General features: G+C 39.1%; 2 protein-coding genes across 2 annotated transcripts; both read left to right on the top strand.

Moving 5' to 3' along the window:
• Window positions 1–765: 765 nt before the first annotated feature.
• On the top strand, window positions 766–8,307 carry LOC149831914 (uncharacterized). Its single transcript, XM_090014221.1, has 6 exons — window positions 766–1,746; window positions 2,004–2,215; window positions 4,341–4,635; window positions 4,727–4,812; window positions 5,452–5,543; window positions 7,198–8,307. The coding sequence occupies exons 1-6, from the start codon at window positions 1,432–1,434 to the stop codon at window positions 7,443–7,445; spliced, it is 1,248 nt and encodes a 415-aa protein (XP_089870347.1). The 5' UTR covers window positions 766–1,431; the 3' UTR covers window positions 7,446–8,307.
• A 4,457-nt stretch (window positions 8,308–12,764) lies between these two features.
• LOC149831913 (kinesin-like protein NACK1) lies at window positions 12,765–22,662 on the top strand. Its single transcript, XM_090013110.1, has 14 exons — window positions 12,765–12,996; window positions 13,089–13,178; window positions 13,275–13,375; window positions 13,503–13,616; window positions 13,701–13,782; window positions 14,270–14,337; window positions 14,447–14,506; window positions 14,582–14,706; window positions 18,377–18,575; window positions 18,956–19,111; window positions 19,165–19,230; window positions 19,321–20,271; window positions 20,382–20,704; window positions 22,205–22,662. Exons 1-14 carry the CDS (start codon window positions 12,765–12,767, stop codon window positions 22,530–22,532), a joined length of 2,895 nt encoding a protein of 964 aa, XP_089869236.1. The 3' UTR covers window positions 22,533–22,662.
• The last annotated feature ends 358 nt before the right edge of the window (window positions 22,663–23,020 follow it).

Genomic DNA, 23,020 nt, shown 5'->3' with positions numbered 1-23,020 from the left:
GACGGAAAGAGGGTCGACGATGATGCTCACCAATGGTGATGAAGAACCTTCATCGCCGTTGGTGGACGAATCTGGCACCGACAATGATGGTCGCCGATGGTGGACAGAGAGAGAGGGCTGAGGGCCGAAGAACGTGGTGCTGCATGATTTAGGGTTAGTAAGTTAGTATATATTATTGTGGGTTTTTTGTAATTTTATTAGTTAGGTTTAGGTATTTTAGTAATATTATTAATGAGGTGAGGTGGGGCGGGGCGGGGCAGGGATGGGGATGGGGCGGGGCGGGGCGGAGGAAAGTGTAAGTCCATCCCCGCTTCCATCCCCGCACGGGGATGAATTTTGACCTTCATCTCCGTTTCATGCCCTTTATCTCGGGTTCATAAGGGGCGGGGGCCCGCTTTCCCTGGTCCACTGCCATCCCTATCCATGTTAGTAAAATGCGAAAAATTATTTAAAAATAACAGTGAACTAAGGAAAAATGAGCCATGCTCGGCCTTGCTTCGTTTGAACAGGGATGGATATGAAACGGAAATGAAAGCTAAAATAAAAGTTAAAATCAAAATCCTTGTAGAGATGAAGACTAAGATGGAGGACGGAATTTTGAGACCGAGTCTGACCCCGGTCCACTGCCATCTCTGGGACTAAGTTTGGTTGGGTCTGGATCTGAGAACAGCCAGCACGGACAGCGTCGTAGTTGCATGGGCGCAAAGACCGCAACCGAACCATTCAATTAGTGTTTATCCGTGTGGGGACATTTTTGTTCCCCTCGTCCAACGAATAGATTTCGTTTCTCCATCTCTCAACCTGTTCTTGTTAAAAAACAAATAAAAAAAAGGAATTTCCTTTCTTCCCTCTTCTTCTTCTTCTTTTTATATACTTCTTGAAGAATTCTCGTTCTCTTTCTCTCTGTGGCGCATTTTTCTTCTCCGATTCTTGCCCTAGTTCTTTCCGTGAAGTTTCCGGGAATCGATCCTTCGTCGGGAAGGGATCAGAGTTCGTGGATTTCACGCGAGCTCCGATCCCTGCGCCTCGGATTTACTGAACGCGTTAGGATTAGGGTTTGGGTTTTTTTATTTCTTTTTTGCCTTTTCCTTACGCTTAGTCTATCTCTCTCTGTGAGACTGTGAGAATCGTTGTCTCTTCATATAGAACTTCAAAAGTTAGGAGTTTTTCTTCGTTTCATTCGCCCGAGTTTAGGGTCTGTTCGCAGATCGTGATCTCTCATTGTGGGTGACTCCATTGAAGTGTGGATTAGGCTGAGGTTTTGTTTCTTATTTCTTCCTTGTTTAATCATCTTTTTGGAGTCTGTAATCTTGGGGGATCATAGTCAGCGTGGTGCAGAATTGGGGTTTTTTCATTAGCCTTTCCGCGTTGTGTGTGTGTGTTCCCTTCTCGTTTCATTTTTCTTGGTTTTGATTTCTTGATTTTCCGGGAATGTTGGGAACGGGATTGCAATTGGAGAGGGGTCAGGGAGAGGACAGATTATACAATCCGGTGAGGGCTCGACGGAATCAGCAGCTTCAGAGGGCGCTGAGGAGCGCTGGCATCCCGATCGGGGAGTCGAAGTCCGCCGCTGCTGCGCCGCAGCAGAGCCGGGAGCCCGAGAGCCGGTCCAGATCGGAGGAATGCTCGAAGCCCGTTTCTGCGCCAGTGCCTGCGGAGAGCTTGCAGACGAGACCGCCCTGCGGGAACCTTGATCGTTTCCTCGAGTCGACAACGCCTTGCGTGCCTGCGCAGTATCTGTCAAAGGTGCGCCTTTACAAAAATTTCCCGAATCTATCTTCATTTTGTTCTTGCATTTCTTTTTCCGCTTTTATGATTTTTCAGTTTTTGGTGAGCTTCCAAGTTTCTGAACTGTTTACCATCTTGATGGAGGGATTTTCTCTCTTTTTGGTTGATATTCTTTGTTGAATTGGTTTATTTTAAATTTGAATTGGATTGCATTCTGAAGTTGGGCAGCAATTTTCGTTTTATTATTTTCAATTATTTTTTTTTGTGTTTCACAGACGAGAATGAGGGGACGGAGGACGTGCGATATCGAGTTCCAGCCTTTCTTCACTCTCGCAGATTTGTGGGAATCTTTCAAGGAGTGGAGCGCATATGGGGCAGGGGTGCCGCTGGTCTTGGATGGCAGTGATTCTGCAGTTCAGTACTACGTGCCCTACTTGTCTGCTATCCAAATTTATACTGAATCCTTGAGGACGACAACAAAACAGAGGTAAAATTTGCTTCTTGTTTGTCACCATTTGCAATTTATGTTTCTTTTCTTCATCCCCCCCCCCCCCCCCCTTCGATTCTTCAGAGTTTTATGGTCATTATGTAGATTTTGGTTCTTTTTGTCGTCTTTTGATTGGACATTCTTGTAAATTAGTTAGTCTGTAGGATGTGGCTATCGTATACATCACCTGTAGTTTCAGGTCTGAATTGAATGTAGCATTGAGGATTGCATTACTATTATTTTTCACTATGTACGGTTACCGTTGGTCAAGAAGCTTGCTTGTGGAGTCCTTATTGGTTGATTCTGCTTTTTGAGTTCTCTATTTGTATTGAGAATACTTCAAAGGTGTGACCGTATTTCACATGTTTATGTTCTTATTAACATGACTGGAGTGTTTGATTAAAGGTGAGAGTAATAGTATTAAGTACTGAGTACAGTTTGTTTTGGTCAAAGCTGTGTCTAAGCAACTATTTACCATTTACTCTACCCCTTCATTGGTTGTATCTTATTTTTGTGTTTTTTCAAAAGTTCTGCTGTTTCAGTCATACACAATCTGTTTCATTGCTCTTCTTATTTGGAGGACATATTTCAGTTTTTTTTTTTTTGGTTTTTGTTCAGATCATTTGTTTAGTAAGTCTGCCCCTTTCAAGGTCGGTGATATTATAGAAATAGGTTTTGTTGCGTGTACATCTTTGTATTCTAAATTTTACAGCTAATTAAAATGACTAAGCTTTGCTTTCAGATTTTTGAAAAAATACACTTTTTCTTTAAACAAGAAATAGATAGAAGATAAACTGTCAAAAAGGAAAGCGATTAACAAAACTGAGATATAAATGGGTAATATCAAAAGAGCACATGGCCTTAATTCTCTCTGATCTAGGTAATATCTGAGCCTTTTCGCTTGTTTTTAGTAACACGTGCAGTGGGACATTGGATCTTCTCGATGATCATCTGCATGTCTTCCTTCTTGCTCTAAAAACAGTCCACCAAGCTACAAAAAAGCCAACATTTACAGATCTTCCAAATATGCCTTCCACCATTCTTTTTGCCAAAGAAGCCATAAAATGCTTAAAGGTAGTGGTTTGTTATTGTTTCAGCATCCATGCCAGTCAACTATGCTTCTTTAACCTACTAAATAAGGGGTATAATGATAAAAGATGCCAAGTAGTATCTTGCATAAATATCAATTGCTCATAGTATAGCGGACCCTTTGTTTAAGGAGTTGTGTGGGTACTCTCTCCAAAGAATTGACCAATTTTCAATTGTGTCCACAGCAATTGGGATCCTTATTTTATTCTACTTTCTGTTTTCAATGTATTCTTTGTCAAAAGTTCATTTCCTTCCATCTTTTAACACCAGACAGCTGAATGTGTAATTATGTGAGTTCGCTTCTGAGGTTTGTTGATTGAGCAATAGATCTTGTGTTCAGAATTCAAATGCCATTGGAAGGAAAAGTTTTATCTTGTACATCATGTTGACATCCTGTATTAGTAAGGTGCTTTTCCTTTTTCCCCGAGTTTGGAAAAAACATATTTAGTCTGTTGATTTTGTCCAGTGGATGATGTACCATACATTCTGGCAGTCCCATCAATTTTCCAGTGTTTGTGTGAAGTATTTTGTAGATCTGACATTGTGGATGTGATCTCTGTAGTTTTTTTGGTGGAGAACATGATTCAGAGGTTTTTATGTGTAGACAGGTTTTTCAAGTAACCTAAATATTGATGGCCCACGATGCACCAAAATTACACCAAAAAAAAAAATCAAGTCTTTTATGATAAAAAACATCCAAGGCATGTTTGTTTAACCATGTCCAACCCATTTAGAGGGTCTGATTCTTTCAAGTGATGACTGCAATCATGAGAGATAGAGAGAGATTACAATTTACCGCTCAATCTTTTATGCCTGTTCTGTTGAGATATGCTACTGATGCTTAGTCAGCTTGCCATGTCTTTGTGGTTATTTCTTGAGTTTGAAGTTACCAATGTTCAGCCAAGTTTTCATGCTTTATCTGGTGTATGTAATGATATATTCAATTGCTGTTGCTGCCTGAAACAAAAAGTATGTGACCCTATTTAAAATTCAAGTTATTGCTTATGAGATGATGGATTTCTTGGTTGTTATACAGGCGGACTGGTGAGGATAGTGATGGTGATTCTTATAGAGATTCCAGTAGTGATGGAAGCAGTGATTGTGAATTTGAAAGGGGTTTGAAGTATGCAAGGGAGCAATGGAACCGGCACCATCCTGCAACAGAGGCCACTCTTAGAATGGACAGATTATCTGCAAGGCAAAAGCATGTAGCTTTTCAGGAAGGATTTTCTAGTGATGACAGTGATGGTGGAAATTCTCAAGCGCCTTGCCTTCTATTTGAGTTTCTTGAACAAGATCCACCATATAGCCGTGAACCATTAGCAGACAAGGTAATTCCTTTTCTATTTTACTCTCTTTTGTTTAATGCACTCAAATGGGTTATTGTTCCCTTTTTTCCCCTAACATATATATGCATCACAGATTGCTGACCTTGCTCGTAGATTTCCTGACCTGAAGACACTTAGAAGTTGTGATTTGCTGCCAGCGAGCTGGATGTCTGTAGCGTGGTAAGTTCCATTTTGATTTTCTATATATTAGGTGATTTCACATATCTAGCAAATTTTTACTCCCTAGTGATGTACTCCACCAGAATTTTGTATGCACTTCAGATGCACCTTACATTTGTTAACATGAAGCAAGTGCCTCCAGTTCCATACTACTATTAACTCAAATCTTTGGGCTGATATTAAATGTAGTTTTATGATTTTACCCTTTAGAGGGATCATTTAAACGGATGGAGTTAAGGTGGTCACTTTTTTTTGGCATAGGTATATTATTCTTATAGTTGCAGATGCAATGATTAGCTTCATTTGGTTACATGGTTCTCTTGTTTTGCTTAACCCATGCTAAAGGTTTGGTGGGCACTTGAACAGTGTGGAAAGCTAGCAGTAACTTGAGCTAAATTTAAAAAAGTTCTCTTTTGAAATACATAAACAAAACTTTGGTGCCTTTTTGAAAATTTCTATACTTTAGGTGCATTTTTGAATTATGCTGAAAGTTAGGTGCCATTTTAAAATGAAGAATTAGTTGGTATTTGAGAAGTGTTCATGTTATTTTATCCATTTATTTTTCCTTTTTGGTGAGTGGGTCTGCCTTTATTACTTCTAATATTTCTTGTCTTTTATCTAATGTTATAATACATGCAGGTATCCAATATATAGAATACCAACAGGACCAACATTAAAGGATTTAGATGCTTGTTTCTTGACTTATCATTCTCTCTCAACGCCTATGAGAGGTAATTATGTTTCCTTTCATTCTTTTCTCATCCTTTTCTGCATTTTTTGCTCAAATATATTGCCTCGTAAGTCCTTAAATGTTTATATCTGCAATAATGTGGCCTAGGGCCTTTATGGCAACCCTTTGATCATTTGCCAGTGTCTGCAGTTCTTTCATTGTTTGGGCTTAACCAGTTCTTTGATATGGATGTTTTTGATGTCTGCTTAAAAAGATTATTACAGTACTAATGGTAGTAGTAGTTTTGCATATGGCACTATGTCACATGGGTGGGGGTGCGGGGGTGGGGCAAAAATATAAAAAATTATATATATAAAGTCCAAAAGTTGGACATAAATGACCCTGGGTGCGTTGACTGCACCCAGGGTCAGGTTGACCGTATCGGGTGCGGGGGTGCGGGTGCGATGCGGGTGCGGCACCTAGTTGGCGAGTCCCTGTGACATAGATATGGCATTAGGTGAATTATTGATTTGCATCCACCAAAAATAGAAAATAGTAAACCAAGTGAAAGTGTAAGGGACGTACATCTAATAAGTGGCCGATTTGGCACCTTTTTCCTTTTACTCATGAGGTGTTGGTGGCCAGTATTCATGACAGTGGCCTGCCTGCCAGTTACCCATCACAGTTAAACCAATTTCGAACTTGCTTGTTTGCATAAAAGCTCCAGAATCACCAGGAGATCCTCAAGAATATTTGTCTGCCAAAAAAAAAAAGGAAATGAAGCAATTAATGCCAATGCCTATCCTCTATGGTGAATGATGTTCAAAGTCTCAGTGAGTTCACTTTGCATAATTTGTGATGGAATTCCTTCTTTCTTTCTCAAAAAAAAAAACAATGTAATGGAATTCTGTGATAATGGCTAGTAGATGGATCCTGGTAACAAGCTTTCTGGAAAAAACATATAAAGAACCTGACTGGTCTAGGTTCTCATGTATAATAACCGTTTACTTGATTATGATCACTTGATAATAACATGTCATCACATCATCATTCCTTGTTTCATATATTGAGAGTCAGCTATGCAATAACTTAATATTATGAATTGAGTAGTTATCTATGATGGTATAGCTTCAAATACGAAAATTGGTAAACATTGAGGCGATGTTGTAACAAGAATGTCATAGTGTGCATCGGGAGGGTCCAAAGCACAGGTTTATCATGCATATCATATCATAAGATGGATGGTAAAGGACTTGAAAATTCAAGGAAGATAAAATAAAAATGTTAAAGAAAATTAATTTCTAAAGGATATTTGACAATAAAGCTAATAAAACATCTACAATGAAATAACTGCAATATCAAGAAAGCCTAATTATGAAATAAATATAAAATAGAATAATTATGAAATCAATCACGAATAATGCATGATATGAACAAAAAAAGATAGCCATGATTTACAAAGCACGAGTATAGTTGGTTATCCTGATGATTCACAAGCGTGAGAAGTTCTTTGAATAAACATGAGAAGTCTCATAGTAATGAAAGGCCATCTGCTATGTCTCTGCGCTCAATCATCTTAGAATCCATATCAATAGAGAATCATCAGGCTGGGAAGCTAGGTTGGTTATCCTGATGTTGTCAGTGTTCTTATAAATGCTGTTGCATGCACTATTTATATTGCTTCAGCTGAGAAGTTTCATGCTCACTGGATGCAGGTACAGGTGGTGATCAGCCCCCAATTGTGAACACTGTGCACACATTCCAGGGCTCTCCAATGATATCTCTGCCAATCTTTGGTTTGGCATCTTACAAATTCAAGGGTTCTGTGTGGATTCCAAACGGAGGAAGTGAGCGCCAGCAGGCAAGCTCCTTTCTTCAAGCCGCTGACAACTGGTTGAGGCTGCTTCAGGTTGTTCATCCAGATTTCCAGTTTTTCGCTTCACATGGCATGCTGCAGAGATAGATGACAATTGAGCAGTACAAAACGTTGAAGTTCCTTTCACTCTGTTGGAAAGCAAGACAAGCCCACTCTCAGAGATCCACCACATCATCCAGGTAATATCCAGGCTTATCAATATTGGAGCGATAGAATCATGCAGTTTGCCTAGTGGATTTGCATTTCCTGTATTCCAGTAAAAAATAGGAGAAAAAAATTAGAAAAACTACATGAAAAAAGAAAAAAAGAAAAAAGAAAAAGTGAGAAAAGAGGAGTGATCTCTGTACAAGTGAAAAAGCGAATAAAGAGCAGAAAAGGGCGATGATAGTTGCAATGTCATGCAGGCAATTCTGTTTTTACTGCTGCTTGCAAATGTCAAAAATCGGCTTGTATCTATCAAGGCAGGGGACTGGTTTTTTTTATGCTTGGATCATGTCCATTTGATTTGCTTCTGATCTGCAAAGGTGTCTACCAGCAAAAACCTGTTCCGGGTGAGTTTCTCGTTTGCTTCTGCGCAGTATTGATTGTCAAGAAGAAGCCTTTTCAGGATTTTATGGCAGTTAAATTAATGGCTTATTTGTTGAGAATTTTGGTATTTGATGATATATGATGAGAGAAGACTTGAGTGCGCCTCTCATGGTGTTTGATCTCTCTTGACTGCCAGCTTTCTCTGTTCTTCCGAACTATGCTATAAATTATATAAACAAACTTAGTTTGGATACTTGCTAAGCTACGCTATTCTGTTGCTTGATTTTCTTTGTTCTCCCAGTGTGATGAATAGACTCCTCGTGGCGAGACTCGTTTTGAGAATGTAACAGTTGTTAATGGTTCAGGCTTGGGATGGATATCTGACCCAATTTGAATTTGAATGAAACTGCATTCACTTTAAGCATTGGGATTCTATTTCAGATATTCAGATCGGTCTTTAGATGATAAAATGAATTAGGCGTGCAGATTAGGTCAGGGTGCCCCTGTGAGTAAATTGCCAAGGGTTCCTTGTTTGCAGGGTGGACATTGGGCTGGGCGGGCCCGACAAGCCTGACCCAAACTTAGGCCAAACATGAACACGAGCCTGGTCCCGTGATAATCAGAGTTCGGCAGGGCCTTTTTAGACCCAACCGCTAGACGGTTCAGGTTTCGACAGGCACCAGCATGGCTCTACATTAAGAATGCATATGAGAGAGAGAGAGAGAGAGAGAGAGAGAGAGAGAGAGAGAGAGAGAGAGAGAGAGAGAGAGAGAGTTTGGTGCTTCAAGAACGGTTGCCTAATTTTAAACCAGGGTTTCAAGACGCGTCTGATATGGGTCAAGTGTTGACCCGACATTGGATCTGACTTTCAATGATTGAGTTTGGTTCTGGATCCAGTTATGATCTGACCATTCTCTAATGCTGGATTCGCAAAAGACAGGTCAAGTACAAAGGTTTTCCTGTGAAATAAACAAAACCGATCTAACTAGACTCGTTCCAACCTGGTTTTGGACCTATTTATTGATTTGATTCCGACCTTGATCTAACTAAACCCAACGTATCTGTTCCAAATAAGACCCCTTAATGAAAGGAACATTTTTTATGGACTGTATCAAGGTGAAATACCTTCAGCTGGATCGGATGTCAAATCTGGGTCCGACCAGCTTGCATCCCTACTCTAACCTCTGCAGTTTTGAGGAACAAAAACGGATGTACCTCCATTCAGCAGATTTTAAACATATTCACAGATATCTATGGATTTTCTATTACTATTTTATGGAAAACAATATGAATTTAACATCTTAGCAATAAGGAGATAAAAATGAAGAAAGTTGTACACTATTGGTGAAAAGTGGAGGGTGAGTGACTGTTTTTTCCATGAAGGATAGGGAAACCACCCTCTGGATTAGAGACTTAGTCGCTCTTGCTAAGTCTGCTGTACTTAAGGTCTCAACAATGTAAACCCGTGGCACACACCTGGCTTCGACTGAGCAAGGGATAAGCAAGAGCTTATTATACCTTTACTTTTATCCTTTGCTCCCTCATTAATACAAGGGGTTTGACACTTATGGGAATGAAACCCTGACCGTCCATCTAGTAGCCAAGGCCCCTTCCACTGCACCAAACTCACAGGCTCGGGGGAGGAGGGGGATTGAATTGTATTGCAAAAGAGGCAAGGGCTAAATCCGATGGTATCATTGTAATATGAAAGTGAAGGTAGGAGTGTGTTTGCTTCAAACTGAGTTATCTCATTTCCTGATGTTGCAAAAAAATGGTACTGTTTTCTATTGTTTGGGGGCCAGTGACCATCATCAATAAGAAGTTTTGGGTGTGAGTCGGGCAATATCAAAGGTATATGTATGCATGTTGGGTCATTTCTTGACGCTATGAAGACCCATAAAAGGGGCAATTGCATGTGTTACAAATGATAGTGGATGTAAGAAGGCAAATGAAAGGTAGTGGTCAATGAAAACGGTGGTAGATTAGAGGTAGGTAGTGAAGACAGTGAAATAGTCCTTCATAAGGACCAAACAGTCTTTTTCTTTCACTTTTTTTGCAAAATAGTCTTCAACAAGAGGCAAAACGGTCAATTTTGCTCACATTTTGCAAATCAGTTCCTACCATATAGGTTTTTTGCAAAACAGTCCTCTACGAGTAGGGATGGCGGTGGGGCGGGGGACAAGGTCTCCACCCCCGCCCCGCCTCAAGATTTTATCCTCCACCCCCGCCTCCATCCCCGGCGGGGAATGGATTTTATCCTCCATCCCCGTTTCATGTCCTCCATCCCCGGTTCAAACGGGGATGAGGCGGGGCGGGGTGGGGATATTGCGGGGAAAAGTGGTCGGGTGGGGTTGGGGCAAGGATGAGGCAGGGTCGGGGCGGGGCGGGGAAAAGTGCATGTCCATCCCCGCCTCCACCCCCGGACGGGGATGGATTTTAACCTTCGTCCCCGCCTCCATCCCCGTTTCATACCCTTCATCCCCGGTCCAAACGGGGCGAGGCGGGGTGGGCCCCCGCTTTCCCCCGGTCCACTGCCATCCCTATCCACGAGCGCAATTGGACAGAACAGTTTTTCACTCACTTTTTTGCAAAACCAGTCCTTAGTTTTTTCCTTTTTGTGTGAAACAGTCCTCAATGAGGGTAAAACAGTAATTTTACTCACTTTTGCAAATCAGTCCCTACCCTATGGTGTTTTTGCAAAATAGCCCTCTTGAAGGGGAAAACCATCAATTTACCTGCCTGCCCTTAACGGTTTCCGCCAGGAGTGAGGGACGGCTGTTAACCAGAGGGACCCATTTGCAAAGGTTTCTTACTCTCTTTTTTTTGGATAAGCCAGCTGGGGTTAGGCAGACCCCTACCAGTGTATCAAGTAAAGATGGAAGATTACAAAAGAGATGATTCGTTACATTGGTTGCCAATCAGGGGATGATCCTTCCAGGGTTTGTTCAAACCCAATTTGGCCATCTTTGCTAATGATTTAGCCAAATAATTTGAATCTATGCACATTGTACAAAATTGAATTCTATTAAAGTTTAATAAAACTCCCTCATTAACTCATGGGGAAGCTCTCTAGCATTGCCTCTACCTTCAATCCATCGACGTAGAGATCTAATTATATCAGCTCTGTTGTCCTCTATAATCACTTTAGAGCCTGAGTTTAAAGGTGAGGATTTCAGTCCATCCACACCATTCCCTGTTCTGATATAGTCCAACTACACAAAATAAGGGCACAATTCCACAGCTCAAATCCTTAGGGAAAAAGAAGTAAAGAAAACAGCTGAGTTGCTACTTTGTGTAGCAATGCCATTTTTTTAATCAGAAAAATCTTAGAAAGGAAAATCTTGTGATAAACAAAAGATTTTATTGATGAGAAAAAATCAAACAAAAATTGGTCTATATAATAAACATTTATAAAATAGAAAAATATTAGAATAGAAATGCTTTTATTGCATTAATATAAAAAATACATAGAACTAAAAAAAAGATCAAGTAGAAAAGTTATTTTCTTGTTTTAATATCATGAGAAGTGCAATAAATTGTGATATTTTAAAAATATTTCCGACATTTTGTTTCATAGTTGCGTGGGGTACTCTTTCTCGGATTCGAGTCCGGGTATGAATCCCGTACCGATAAGTTGATCATTTTTTCAAAAAGCGGTCACCCCTAACGGCAGTGCGCCCTTTGCTCGAAGGAGAGTGCAAACGGCTACTTTCTCTCTCCCCCATCACACTTTCTCTCTCTAAAACGCTTTTCTTCCTTAAACTCTTTAGCCTTTAGGCATCTCTCTCTCTCTCTCTCTGGGTGTAATCGTTGCCGGAAGATCTAGGATTTGTGGAATCTCCGACTGGATTGTTCGGTTGTGAGCAGAAAGTCCGGCGAGATTTTGGGGGTGAGTTCCCTCTCTTGAGCCCTGGCCCATTTTCTGCAAGTACGGTTTCATTCTCGTTATCAGGTGGTTAATTTGTTGGTTTCCGTAATGATGACAACGAGCATCTGAGTGGGTTGCGTTTTAGGTTAGGTTCTTGTGGAAAGAAGATTAGCATCTGTTTCTTCGATTTTTCTATTTTTTCTAGGAGAAGCATTGGGAAAGAAAGGTCATTTTGTGGTGGGGACTCTCTCTCTCTCTCTCTCTCTCTCTCTCTCTCTCTCTGTGTGTGTGTGTGTGTGTGTGTGTGTGTGTGTGTGTGTGTGACTTATAAGGAAACGCATGATTCTTTGCTGGTCATGTGGCGGATTTCTTTAGGTTCTTGATTCTTGCCTTTTAGAACATAGTTTTTGAGGTCATATTTTTCTTAGACAAATGTGGCCTTAGCTAAGATATTGGCACTTGTTATAAGTAAGGAAAATGATAAAGAAATTCGTCGAAACGTTTAGAGAAAATGATTTATGCCCTTTTGAATTTTCCATGCAGAAAATGTTGTAATTCAGGGAAATATTTCTTCTGTTGATTAATTATTCTTATTTTATTGTGTTTTATCCACATTTTATTGTTGGTGGATCTTTCTCTCACCTATAAAAAAATGCAAAGAATAAAGCTTTTGTCTCTTATTTTAAATTTAAAAGTAAACTGCACAACCATTTTCCCTCTCTTGAATTTTGTCTTGAAAACAATATCAAAGTGAAAAAGACCATGTTATAGGTTTGTTCAAATTCATGGCTGGAAATATTTTTATGGATGTCCAAAAGTACCCCTATTTTTTCTTTCCAATATGATTGCAACCTTACTCGGGGAAATTTATTGGCTTTGTAGATATCCGATTTGATAATGATAGTGTAAGGATTGTGGATTTGATTCACTTTTCCTTGAATTTTGGAAGCCTTTACTGAGAGTTTCTAAATATAGACACTAAAGGGGAAGGAGACCAGAAAAAAGTAAAGATGACCATTAAGACTCCAGCTACACCATCTTCCAAGATAGACAGAACTCCTGTCTCCACGCCCGGAGGTCCAAAAGTTAAGGAGGAGAAGATATTTGTCACTGTTAGAGTGAGGCCTCTTAATAGATTGGAAGAATCACAGAGAGATCAGATAGCTTGGGAATGCCCAGATGATCATACCATTGTGCTCAAGAATCCATCTCAGGAGCGGTCATCTGCTTCCTTCACATTTGGTAAAGCTTGATTCCTTTTGTTAACCTGTTCTGTCTCATTTGACACCTGTTTTGAATTTTGGTTCTACTTGTGGGTTTCAACTACCAAATAGATAAAGTTTTTGGACCAAACTGCCTAACTGAGAGGGTCTATGAGGAAGGAGCTAAAGACGTGGCACTATCTGCACTTACAGGAATAAATGGTAATTCTATGTTATTTAATAAGAACAACAATGTGTTTTGGAACAAGAAAAGTCACTAGTTGTAATATGCTTTTAAATGTTTACTTTACTTGGCAGCCACTATCTTTGTCTATGGGCAGACAAGCAGTGGGAAGACATTTACAATGAGAGGGATTACTGAAAGTGCCGTGAATGACATATACAAGCATATAAAAAGTGTGAGTTTTTCCTATAAATGTTCTCTTAGTACAAGTTTCACTGGATGTGCTTTGTCAGTTTTACCAATCTAAGGTACACTATAACAATCTTTTCAATGTTCTGATATTTAATACAATGCTTCAACAGACTCCAGACAGGCATTTTATGGTCAAGATCTCTGCACTCGAGATTTATAATGAGATTGTCAGAGACCTCCTAACTCCAGAATCAGGTCCCCTCCGGCTCTTGGATGATCCAGAGGTATTTTATCATGAAAAAGTCAATCAAATAATCAGTTCTCACATGATGCAAACTTTTAACTTTTTGTTTTTGTTATACTTGAAGAAAGGAACTGTTGTTGAAAAATTAGTGGAAGCGACGGTTAATGATAGTCAGCATCTGAGACATCTGATAGGCATTTGTGAAGGTAATTTAATGTGATGTGGGTCTCTAATTCTTTGTTTATCTCATAGAGGTTTAGCATCAACTTGATGACTTTCTGCTCAATCCTGTTCTATAAAGGATGAGTGCATACAATTGACTGGTCCATTGCAAACTTCTGTTTGGTATGGACATGCAATTGCTTTTGATGGGCTTATACAAGTCAACGAACAACTGTCCTTGTTGCATAACCAGGTCTGCACCCATCATCAGTTTGCTAGAATAACTTCATGATAACAGCTAATTCAAGTTGAAGATGAAGGCATTTTTTTCTGTTTTCCTCAATTTGTGTCATCTAAGAGAAGTTGTAGGCTCTCAGAGTCTGCAAAAGACACTCCATTCCCTGTCAGCAGTTACAGCTTGCCCAAGTGAATTTCCATACCTACAGTAAATATAGTTAAACTGTGGCCTGCCTTGATTTCTTTTTCACAAATGGATGTTTTAAATGCACTTTAAACCTTTAAGTTTTGCAGCTCAAAGACAGGTGGGTGAAACTGCTCTAAATGATGCAAGCTCTAGATCTCATCAAATAATCAGGCTGGTCAGTTCTGTTCTTTCCATTATGTTAAAAGATCCAGAGAGCTTTTCGTCTTAAATTATGGAATGGGAAGAATAGTTAATAATAATGATCTCTTTCATGTGGATTCCAGACTGTTGAGAGTAGCCTCCGTGCAAAATCAGGCTGTGTGAAATCCTTTTTTGCAAATCTTGTAAGCTCATCTCCTTATTTTAGAAAATTTATGTATAAAACATCTTGGCATTATGTGACTAGCCTGTTTCTGCAGAACTTTGTAGACCTAGCAGGCAGTGAGCGAGCTTCACAAACACAAGCTGATGGTATAAGGCTCAAGGAAGGTTCCCACATCAACCGCAGTTTGCTAACCCTTACTACTGTTATCAGAAAGCTCAGGTGAGCTATTTGATTGAGCATTGCTATTTGTTACTGTCTCTATCGTGTATATGCTTGAACCTTGAACCTTCAATCATTTACCACTGTGCGGTTTTCTCATGTTTGCAGTAGTTGATGCTTTTATTGTACACATTCACATACTCATTTACAGTGTCCTACCCACACATACACATTCTAGGAGAAGCTCATTTTGAGTCCATTCTGTAAGTTTAGTAGCATTCTATTGACTACATAATTATTTCGTTTAACCTTCTGATTACTATTTTCTTTTGGTTTATATAGACTGTTGTCTCAGGCATTTATAGCAACTCTTATTCACATTAATATATTCCATTGTCAAAAGTATGGGAAATATTTTGAAAATATGGAAATATGATATACAATGAAAGACTGATAATGTACTGACATATTCAAAAATAACAATTTAAAGTATGACAATATTATTGTGATAACATCACATTATTTTGGGAAGTTTTGTATTTTTAGTTACTTTTTTTTAAATATTTATTGTTATTATTCCCTATAACTTTTGTTTTAAAATTTTTCTACGTTTTCTTCACATTTTTGCAAAAATAATTGCGAAAACCTATTCTTTTCTTTTCTTTTTTCAGATGATGAAAGTTTCCAACAATGTTTATGAGGTTATCAAAATACCTACAAATATTGTGAGGAATTTACTTGCTGATACGTGCAACTGCAATATATGGTCATCATACAAGTAATTATGAACTTGTTAAACTGATCTTTGCATAACTTAGTAATTTCATGTGATTTTGTGTGGCTCATCTATAACTTGTGCCGACATTTGCCTAGGGCTTGACTATTTTTTAGATGACTTTTTCTAAGGTCTCATTGGTAGGAGTGGGCATCAGGCCGACCCGGCCTGACCCAGGCCCGTTTAGAGCTCGGCCCGCCGGACTTTAAGTGTGGCCTGGCCCGTCCCATTTACTAACAGGGCCACGGGCTTTGGCCCTGTTCTTAACGGGCTCCGGTTTGAAGAGCAGCCCATGACCCGGCCCATTGGCCAATGTGAAGTGGATTGGGCCAGCCCCAGCCCGGCCCAAACCCAACTAATTAGTCCCACTAATTAGGTAAATAATAAATAATCAACAATTTTTCATGTACCCAACTAATTATATTTCTAGTTTTCATAAATTGATGCAACTAATTAGGTAAATAATAATAATAGTTACCAAGTTACTATGCAATTTATTAATTTTTCAAATTTTTATATTATTAAAAATTAATAAATAGTTCAGGACCGTCGGGCCAGCCCAGTAGCTAACGGGCCCGGGCCTAAAACCTTGACCCAAACCCAGCCAATGGCGGGCTGGGTCGGCTTGGCCCATCAGGCCACCCGGCAGGTTGCCCACCCCTACTCATTGGTTAGCATGACTTGATTCTCTCATGAATTGGACTCAGATTTGAAATTGAGTTGGTGTTTGTAATTATGTTTCCCATGAATAGACTAGGTTATGGAAAATATGAATGTAATATCTATCCAAATGTTTGTTCATAGAAAATCCTTATGAAACATGAAAGAGTAAAAATGGCAAATATGGTCTGCATATCCCATGATTGAATAGACAGGTTTCAAGAATGACCTTAAAAACATTCCTCATGGGAAAACCCTAGGAAACATGATAGTATGAGACCTAAGAAGCCATTTCCTCAAATTATCCCTGTGGAAGTAACCTCCAATTGAATTTGGATTCACCACTCAATCTACACAATTTGCCGTATCCACAGATAAGATAAGAATCCAATCTCATTGTCGGGATAAGGATTGATGATGTTGATGTTGATACATATAAGAATGAAAATAACAGCACATCTCAAAATGTTTTTTGCTACCCCAGCTCAGCTGAAATGGTGATCATCATGAAGCAGGAAAAACTGAAGAATAGTGAATATGGTTTGCATATTCCACAACTGAATAGACAGGTTAAACATTTATCACATGAAAACCCTAGAAGAGATAGAGCTGGGGTGAAAGATGGCGTGGTTCCGGCTTTCCCGGTTGGATCAGGTGGCAGCTGTCGGAAACATGAAAGATACAGAAGCCATTTTCTCAAATTATCCCTGTGGAAGTTACCTCCAATCAATTTTAGATTCACCAAGCAATCCACACAAGTTTCAGTATCCAATGATAAGAAGACAAGCTCATTGTTGGAATAAGACTTGATTGACATGATGATGATGACACACATAAGAATGAAAAATAACAGTGAATCAGATACCTAGGGGTGATGTCCCCTACGTTATCTCTATCACAGTGCATCTCAAAATATTACCTTCATTGACTTTTTACCCATAGGGCTTGCATTCCAAACCTCACATCATGCACATGAATATTGCTGGAATATTAAATTTGAGTGAATGCTAGTATCTAATCCATGTTTTAAGAGTTGAGACATTAACATAGTCAAGCCCATGCAAAAAACTTAAAATGCATGAGAGAGGAAGAATTGAGATTCCATTGGTCATATTCTCATGCATGTGCTCTATAAACAATTAACTGATACTGCAATGTGAATTTAAACATTTTGTTGCAGGAAAACTTTGAGAAGCTTGAGCCATTGAGATGACACTAGTTTTATAAAGTTTCTGGTCAAACCTATCCCTTATGGAGGAAAGCTCGAACTGATTTCATTCAACAGCTGATCTATAAAAGTTACATTATTAATAGATGAAAAAAAAGATAATTCTAAAACCTCATCTACATGGCCATACTCTTTTAACCCATGGGCCATGAACAAAGCTATGTCACAGGGATTCGGCCAACTGGGTGCAGCACCCACGTCGACACGACGTGATGCGGGTGCAGCACCTGGTGCGGTCAACCTGACCCTGGGTGCATTGACCGCACCCAGGGTCATTTATGTCTAATTTTTGGACTTTATATATATATATATATATATATATATATATATATATATATATATATATATATATATATTTCTTCTTTTTTTTTCTTTTTTTTTTTGCCGCACCCCCGCACCCAAGTTTTTTGAAAGTGCCGCAGCCCCGCACCCACACCCATGTGACATAGGACCAAAGCTATGGTCATGCACTTCTGTTGTTTTTTATTTTATAAAGATGTGCAAATCTGATTTTATTCTACTCTTGGACCCTCCTATTCTAAATAAGTGGTTACTGGATGAACCCCTGCCCACATTGTGGGTACAAGTGTTGGCCAAGTCTCATTCCATCTTCTGGTATATCAGTTACACACAATCTTTTGAGAAATATCAAATGGCTTGTTCGTGTGCTAGGGGCCAAGAAGATTCAGATTGCCTGGATGCCAGTTTACATTATAAATTTTAGTTTATGGTTCTTAGGACATGGATGGAAATTGTTGCCAATTATTGAGAGACAGCTCAAACTTGTTGAATCTTAAGTGTTGCTCAAACTTATTGAGAGACATGGACTCACATCGTCATGGAATTAACAAAGAGTTGGTATTGCTTGGACTCAGAGAAGGTTGACAATCACACCCACTGAGATTTAGATCCATGAGGTGCTGGGTTTAGATGCTTTAGTATTAATAGTTTAGAACTGAGGCTGATTCTTGAATTTGTTCTCTATTGCCTTGATTTCAGACCATTTTTTTTACATTATTTATTATTTTTAGTTGGATTATTCATTCTATTATTTCTTTCGGCTGCAGCGGTGGAAAAAAGAATGTTCACATACCTTATAGAGATTCAAAGCTCACACGTATTTTACAGCTTTCCCTTGGAGGAAATGCTCGAACAGCAATCATATGTACCATGAGTCCGGCATCAAGTCATGTAGAACAATCTCGCAAAACACTCTCTTTTGCAACAAGTGCAAAGGAAGTCACAAACAATGCACAAGTAAACTTGGTAATATATTCTAAACTCCTGTCTATTCTTATTCTGACCTTACTTGGACCACTTCTTTCCCTTTATTGCATCAACGACTACCAAGGAACAAGAGCCTGAAGTCTGCTTGGCTGAATTGTTTGCTGAACATTCCATCATTGCTAATATGAGCTGCACTAGTCTGGCATTAGACCTGATTTTCTCTGACTTTAATTGCATCAACGACTACCAAGGAACAAGAGCCTGAAGTCTGCTTGGCTGAATTGTTTGCTGAACATTCCATCATTGCTAATATGAGCTGCACTAGTCTGGCATTAGACCTGATTTTCTCTGACTTTAATTTAAGGCTCTATGAGAATGTGATTCCTGCTGTTGCATTTCTTGCTGTTTAATTGTACCAGGTTATCTCTGACAAGCAATTAGTTAGACATTTGCAAAATGAAGTAGCCAGGCTTGAAGCAGAACTACGTACACCAGAACCATCTGCAGAAGCTCTGTTGATGGAAAAAGAAATGGAGATTCAGAAGGTACAAAGGAATGCCCTCTTTGGAGAAATCGTACTTTATTTTAGATTGGCTTCTTAATTGACATATTTGATGTACTTATGTAGTTGAAGATCGAAAATGAGGAACTGAAACGAAATCTTGAGGAAAGAAAAACATCGGAAGAGCAGCAGGTAACAATTGATCTATCTGATAATTTTTTGTCAGTTTTTCAGTCTCCACTATAATTCACCCACTGCATTATTTACCATTGTCATTTTCAGGGTGTGATCCTATGTGGTTCACCTCACCGAGTGGTCAAGTGCCTCTCTTTCTCTGGTCAGTCAGCATCACCTCCCCAGGGAGTTACTGATGAAGCAAGAACAGTAAAGAAGTTGAGAAAAGTACTGGGCAGACAAACTATGAGGCAGTCTATAACGTCCCCCTCCATCCTTCTGCAAGAAATACGAAAACTTGAGAAGTTACAGGAGCAGCTTGGTGAAGAAGCTAACCGTGCAATTGAAGTTCTTCAGAAAGAGGTAGCTTCTCATAAATTGGGCAACCAAGATGTGGCTGAGACAGTGGCAAAACTTCAAGCAGAACTAAAGGAAATGCATGTTGTTCGGTCAACAAATAGAGAGCTTGATGTTACAGAGATGGAAGGTAATCCGGGAACCAATGCAACTCTGAAAGAAGAGATCACTAGATTGCATTCACAGGGAAATTCAATTGCCAATTTAGAAGCTCAGCTGGAAAATGTTCAGAGATCTATAGATAAGCTGGTTTTGGCTCTGCCAAACGATAATGTGTCCAATGTTGAGACACCAATGTCCAAAACTCAATCCAGAAAGAAAAAGATGATTCCACTCGCTTTGAGCAATAGTGTGAACAAACAACACATTATAAAATCACCATGCTCCCCACTATCATCATCTCGTAATGTGTTGGAGCCTGAGCCTGAAAACAGGCCACCAGAGAATGACGATCTTACATCATGTGACACTTCACAAGAAGTACATAAAGTGACACCAACTAAAAATGGGGATGGTGACTATCCATTCTCCAGAGAGGGAACACCTTGCTACCATCGTTCAAATTCTGTAAATGTAAGAAAAATACAGAAGATGTTCAAGAATGCAGCTGAAGAGAACATAAGGAGCATAGGAGCTTATGTTACTGAGCTCAAAGAACGTATTGCTAAACTTCAATACCAGAAAAAGCTTCTTGTTTGCCAGGTATTCTTCAACACTACTTTTAAGGATGCCAAAAACCCAAAGTGAAAACTGAAATTAAGATGCTTTTATTCTCTAGTTCCATGTTATTTAAACAATGTAATTGCCTGTAGGTGTTAGAATTAGAAGCAAATGAGGCTGCTGGAAATGAGACATCTGAAGAGAATTTGTCAGACATTCACAAAAATTCTCCTGCATCATGGCACTTACATTTTGAGAATCAGAGGAGGCAGATAATCCAGTTATGGGATTTATGTCAAGTTTCAATTGTACATAGAACACAGTTTTACTTCTTGTTCAAAGGAGATCCAGCTGATCAGATATATATGGAGGTAGAGCTTCGCAGGTTGACTTGGTTGCAGCAGCACTTTGCTGAGCTTGGTAATGCTAGCCCTGCCCAGACAGGAGATGAACCTGCAATCTCTCTTTCCTCAAGGTATGTGTGGACTCAATATCAGGAACTCTTTATGAAAAGACAAGAATACTTGCAAAATGGAAAAGATCGAAATACATATCACACACAAATGCATGTTCACACACATGTCGGGAACCGTGGCTATCCTAGGTGGGAGCGCACATTTCTTTGTATCTTTCAGTACATTGATATATTGCTGTAACTTTTGAAGATCTCATCAATTTGTATTCTTGTTTTTATTTTTATGTATCATGTTTAGTGTGCTCTTTTGGTCTTTGCTGTAACTTGGACATGTGCAACGTTTTTCATCTTGTGTCTTCAAGATTTCAAGATAGTTCCATATATATATATATATATATATATATATATATATATATATATATATATATATATATATATATATATTGTACAGTTGAGTGTATAAGAACGGTGATACACTAGCATTTCTGGCAACATTACACCATAAGATTGGCTGCAACAGTCACACCAGCCAGCATGGACGGTGCTACCCTAATGGTTTCCAGCCAATCTGATGCCGAAAGGATGCAAGTCAAGGAGTGGATTCTTTCAGGTCAACTGTTGGAGTGAAGAGCCAGTTTCCTACCTGAATATAAATCCATAATTTCCGCATTTTTAACTTCACGGTAAGTTGGCTGGGGGTTGTAGAGGGGTGTGCCCTCCTGCCCATAAGGTGGGGGTTCGGGGACGTTAGCCCTGAGACAATTTTTTTGGAGGATAGTTATGTAATTTTACCTTAGACTCCTTGTTGTTTCGAGCAACACTAGTAGACTCCATGTAAAATTCGTAGACTCCTATTTAAGGAGGCATCCATATTTTGTATCCCAATCTATAAAGAAGGCTCAGTGCAGTTGTGGTGGTTCGGGGGTGTTAGCCATGAGGTAAAGTTTTTTGGAGGATAGTTATGTAATTTTACCTTAGACTCGTTGTTTCCAGCAACACTAGTAGACTCTAAATTAAAATTTGTAGACTCCTATTTAAGGAGGCATCCTCCTCTGGCAGTTTTTGCCGAACCACGTGTTTTGTGTAGGTTGTTTTCTCCTTCTTAGATCAATCGGTAGGTTGAAGGCTCGTTCCCTAACATCAACTTGGGTCCAAAATTGTCTCAACTATAATAGTAAAGGGGCATTCATGAGACTAAATATTTTATGGCCAATTACAGGCTGTGATAAGACCGAATATGGGTAGAGGGCATCACACCCTTTAAGATGGTATTCACTTTGCCAGTTTCTGGCAACAATATGGCCGGAAAATTGTAGAGTATATAGGGCTGCCTATACACATGAGTGTACAGAATCAGCCCCTTATATATATATATCAGCCCCTTATATATATATATATATATATATATATATATATATATATATATATATATATATATATATATATATATATATATATATATATATATATATATATCACCATTTTTTAGCTTCAAATGGTCTGTGTTACACTAATGGATTTTTTTTTTCTGACTTGGGTATAATCTTTTTACTTCTGCAGCTTGAGGAATCTGAGGCATGAAAGAGAAAGCCTTGCAAAAAGGGTTAACTCTCGGCTAACTCCAGGGGAGAGAGAGATGTTGTACAGAAAGTACAGAATCCCTCTTGATGGGAAGCAAAGGAAGTTGCAGCTGATTTGTAAACTCTGGACTGATCCTAACGATATGGAACACATCCAAGAGAGTGCTGAAATTGTGGCGAAGCTTGTCGGATTTTGTGAATCAGGGCATGTTTCAAAGGAGATGTTTGAGCTGAATTTTGTGCCACATTCTGATAAAAAATCATGGCTGCTTGCATGGAGTCCTATCTCTAACCTTTTAAATCTGTAAGAAAGGGCATTTTTCGATTTATTTGATATAGTTATCTAGGAAGACTCCTAAAAGAATTTACAATCCATAATTGTGGATGGGGACTTCTTTACCTCCATTGTAATTTCTATTAACAATTGGATTTATTCATCTGCGTAAAAAAATAGTAGAGATCATATTGGTCTTCCACTTATATTCCATTTTTGAAGCTCCCGAATAAAATATGCTTGAGTTTAGAAGGTACATGAAAGGTCTTCAGTTCTCGTATTTGCATCTCATTACTCAGAAGTCCCAAATTCCTAAACAAGCTTGATTTGTATTTTCCCGTGTGCCATTTAACCAAGGATGGACAATTTTCCTAATACATTCTATTAATTATCGTACAAACCCGTTTGTTCTAACATTGCCATTCAATTATAATGTGCATATATAACTTCCCAACAACTTCCATGACATGGTCTTTTTCACTATTTTCCCTGAAAATTCTTTGGTTCGTAATTTGCAGGAGT

This window comes from Nuphar pumila, chromosome 7 (genome assembly GCF_984573655.1).
Source record: "Nuphar pumila chromosome 7, dmNupPumi1.hap1.1, whole genome shotgun sequence".
NCBI classification, from domain to species: Eukaryota; Viridiplantae; Streptophyta; class Magnoliopsida; order Nymphaeales; family Nymphaeaceae; genus Nuphar; species Nuphar pumila.
The sequence above is the reverse complement of the archived record's forward strand: the minus strand, read 5'-3'. Positions and strand labels throughout refer to the sequence as shown.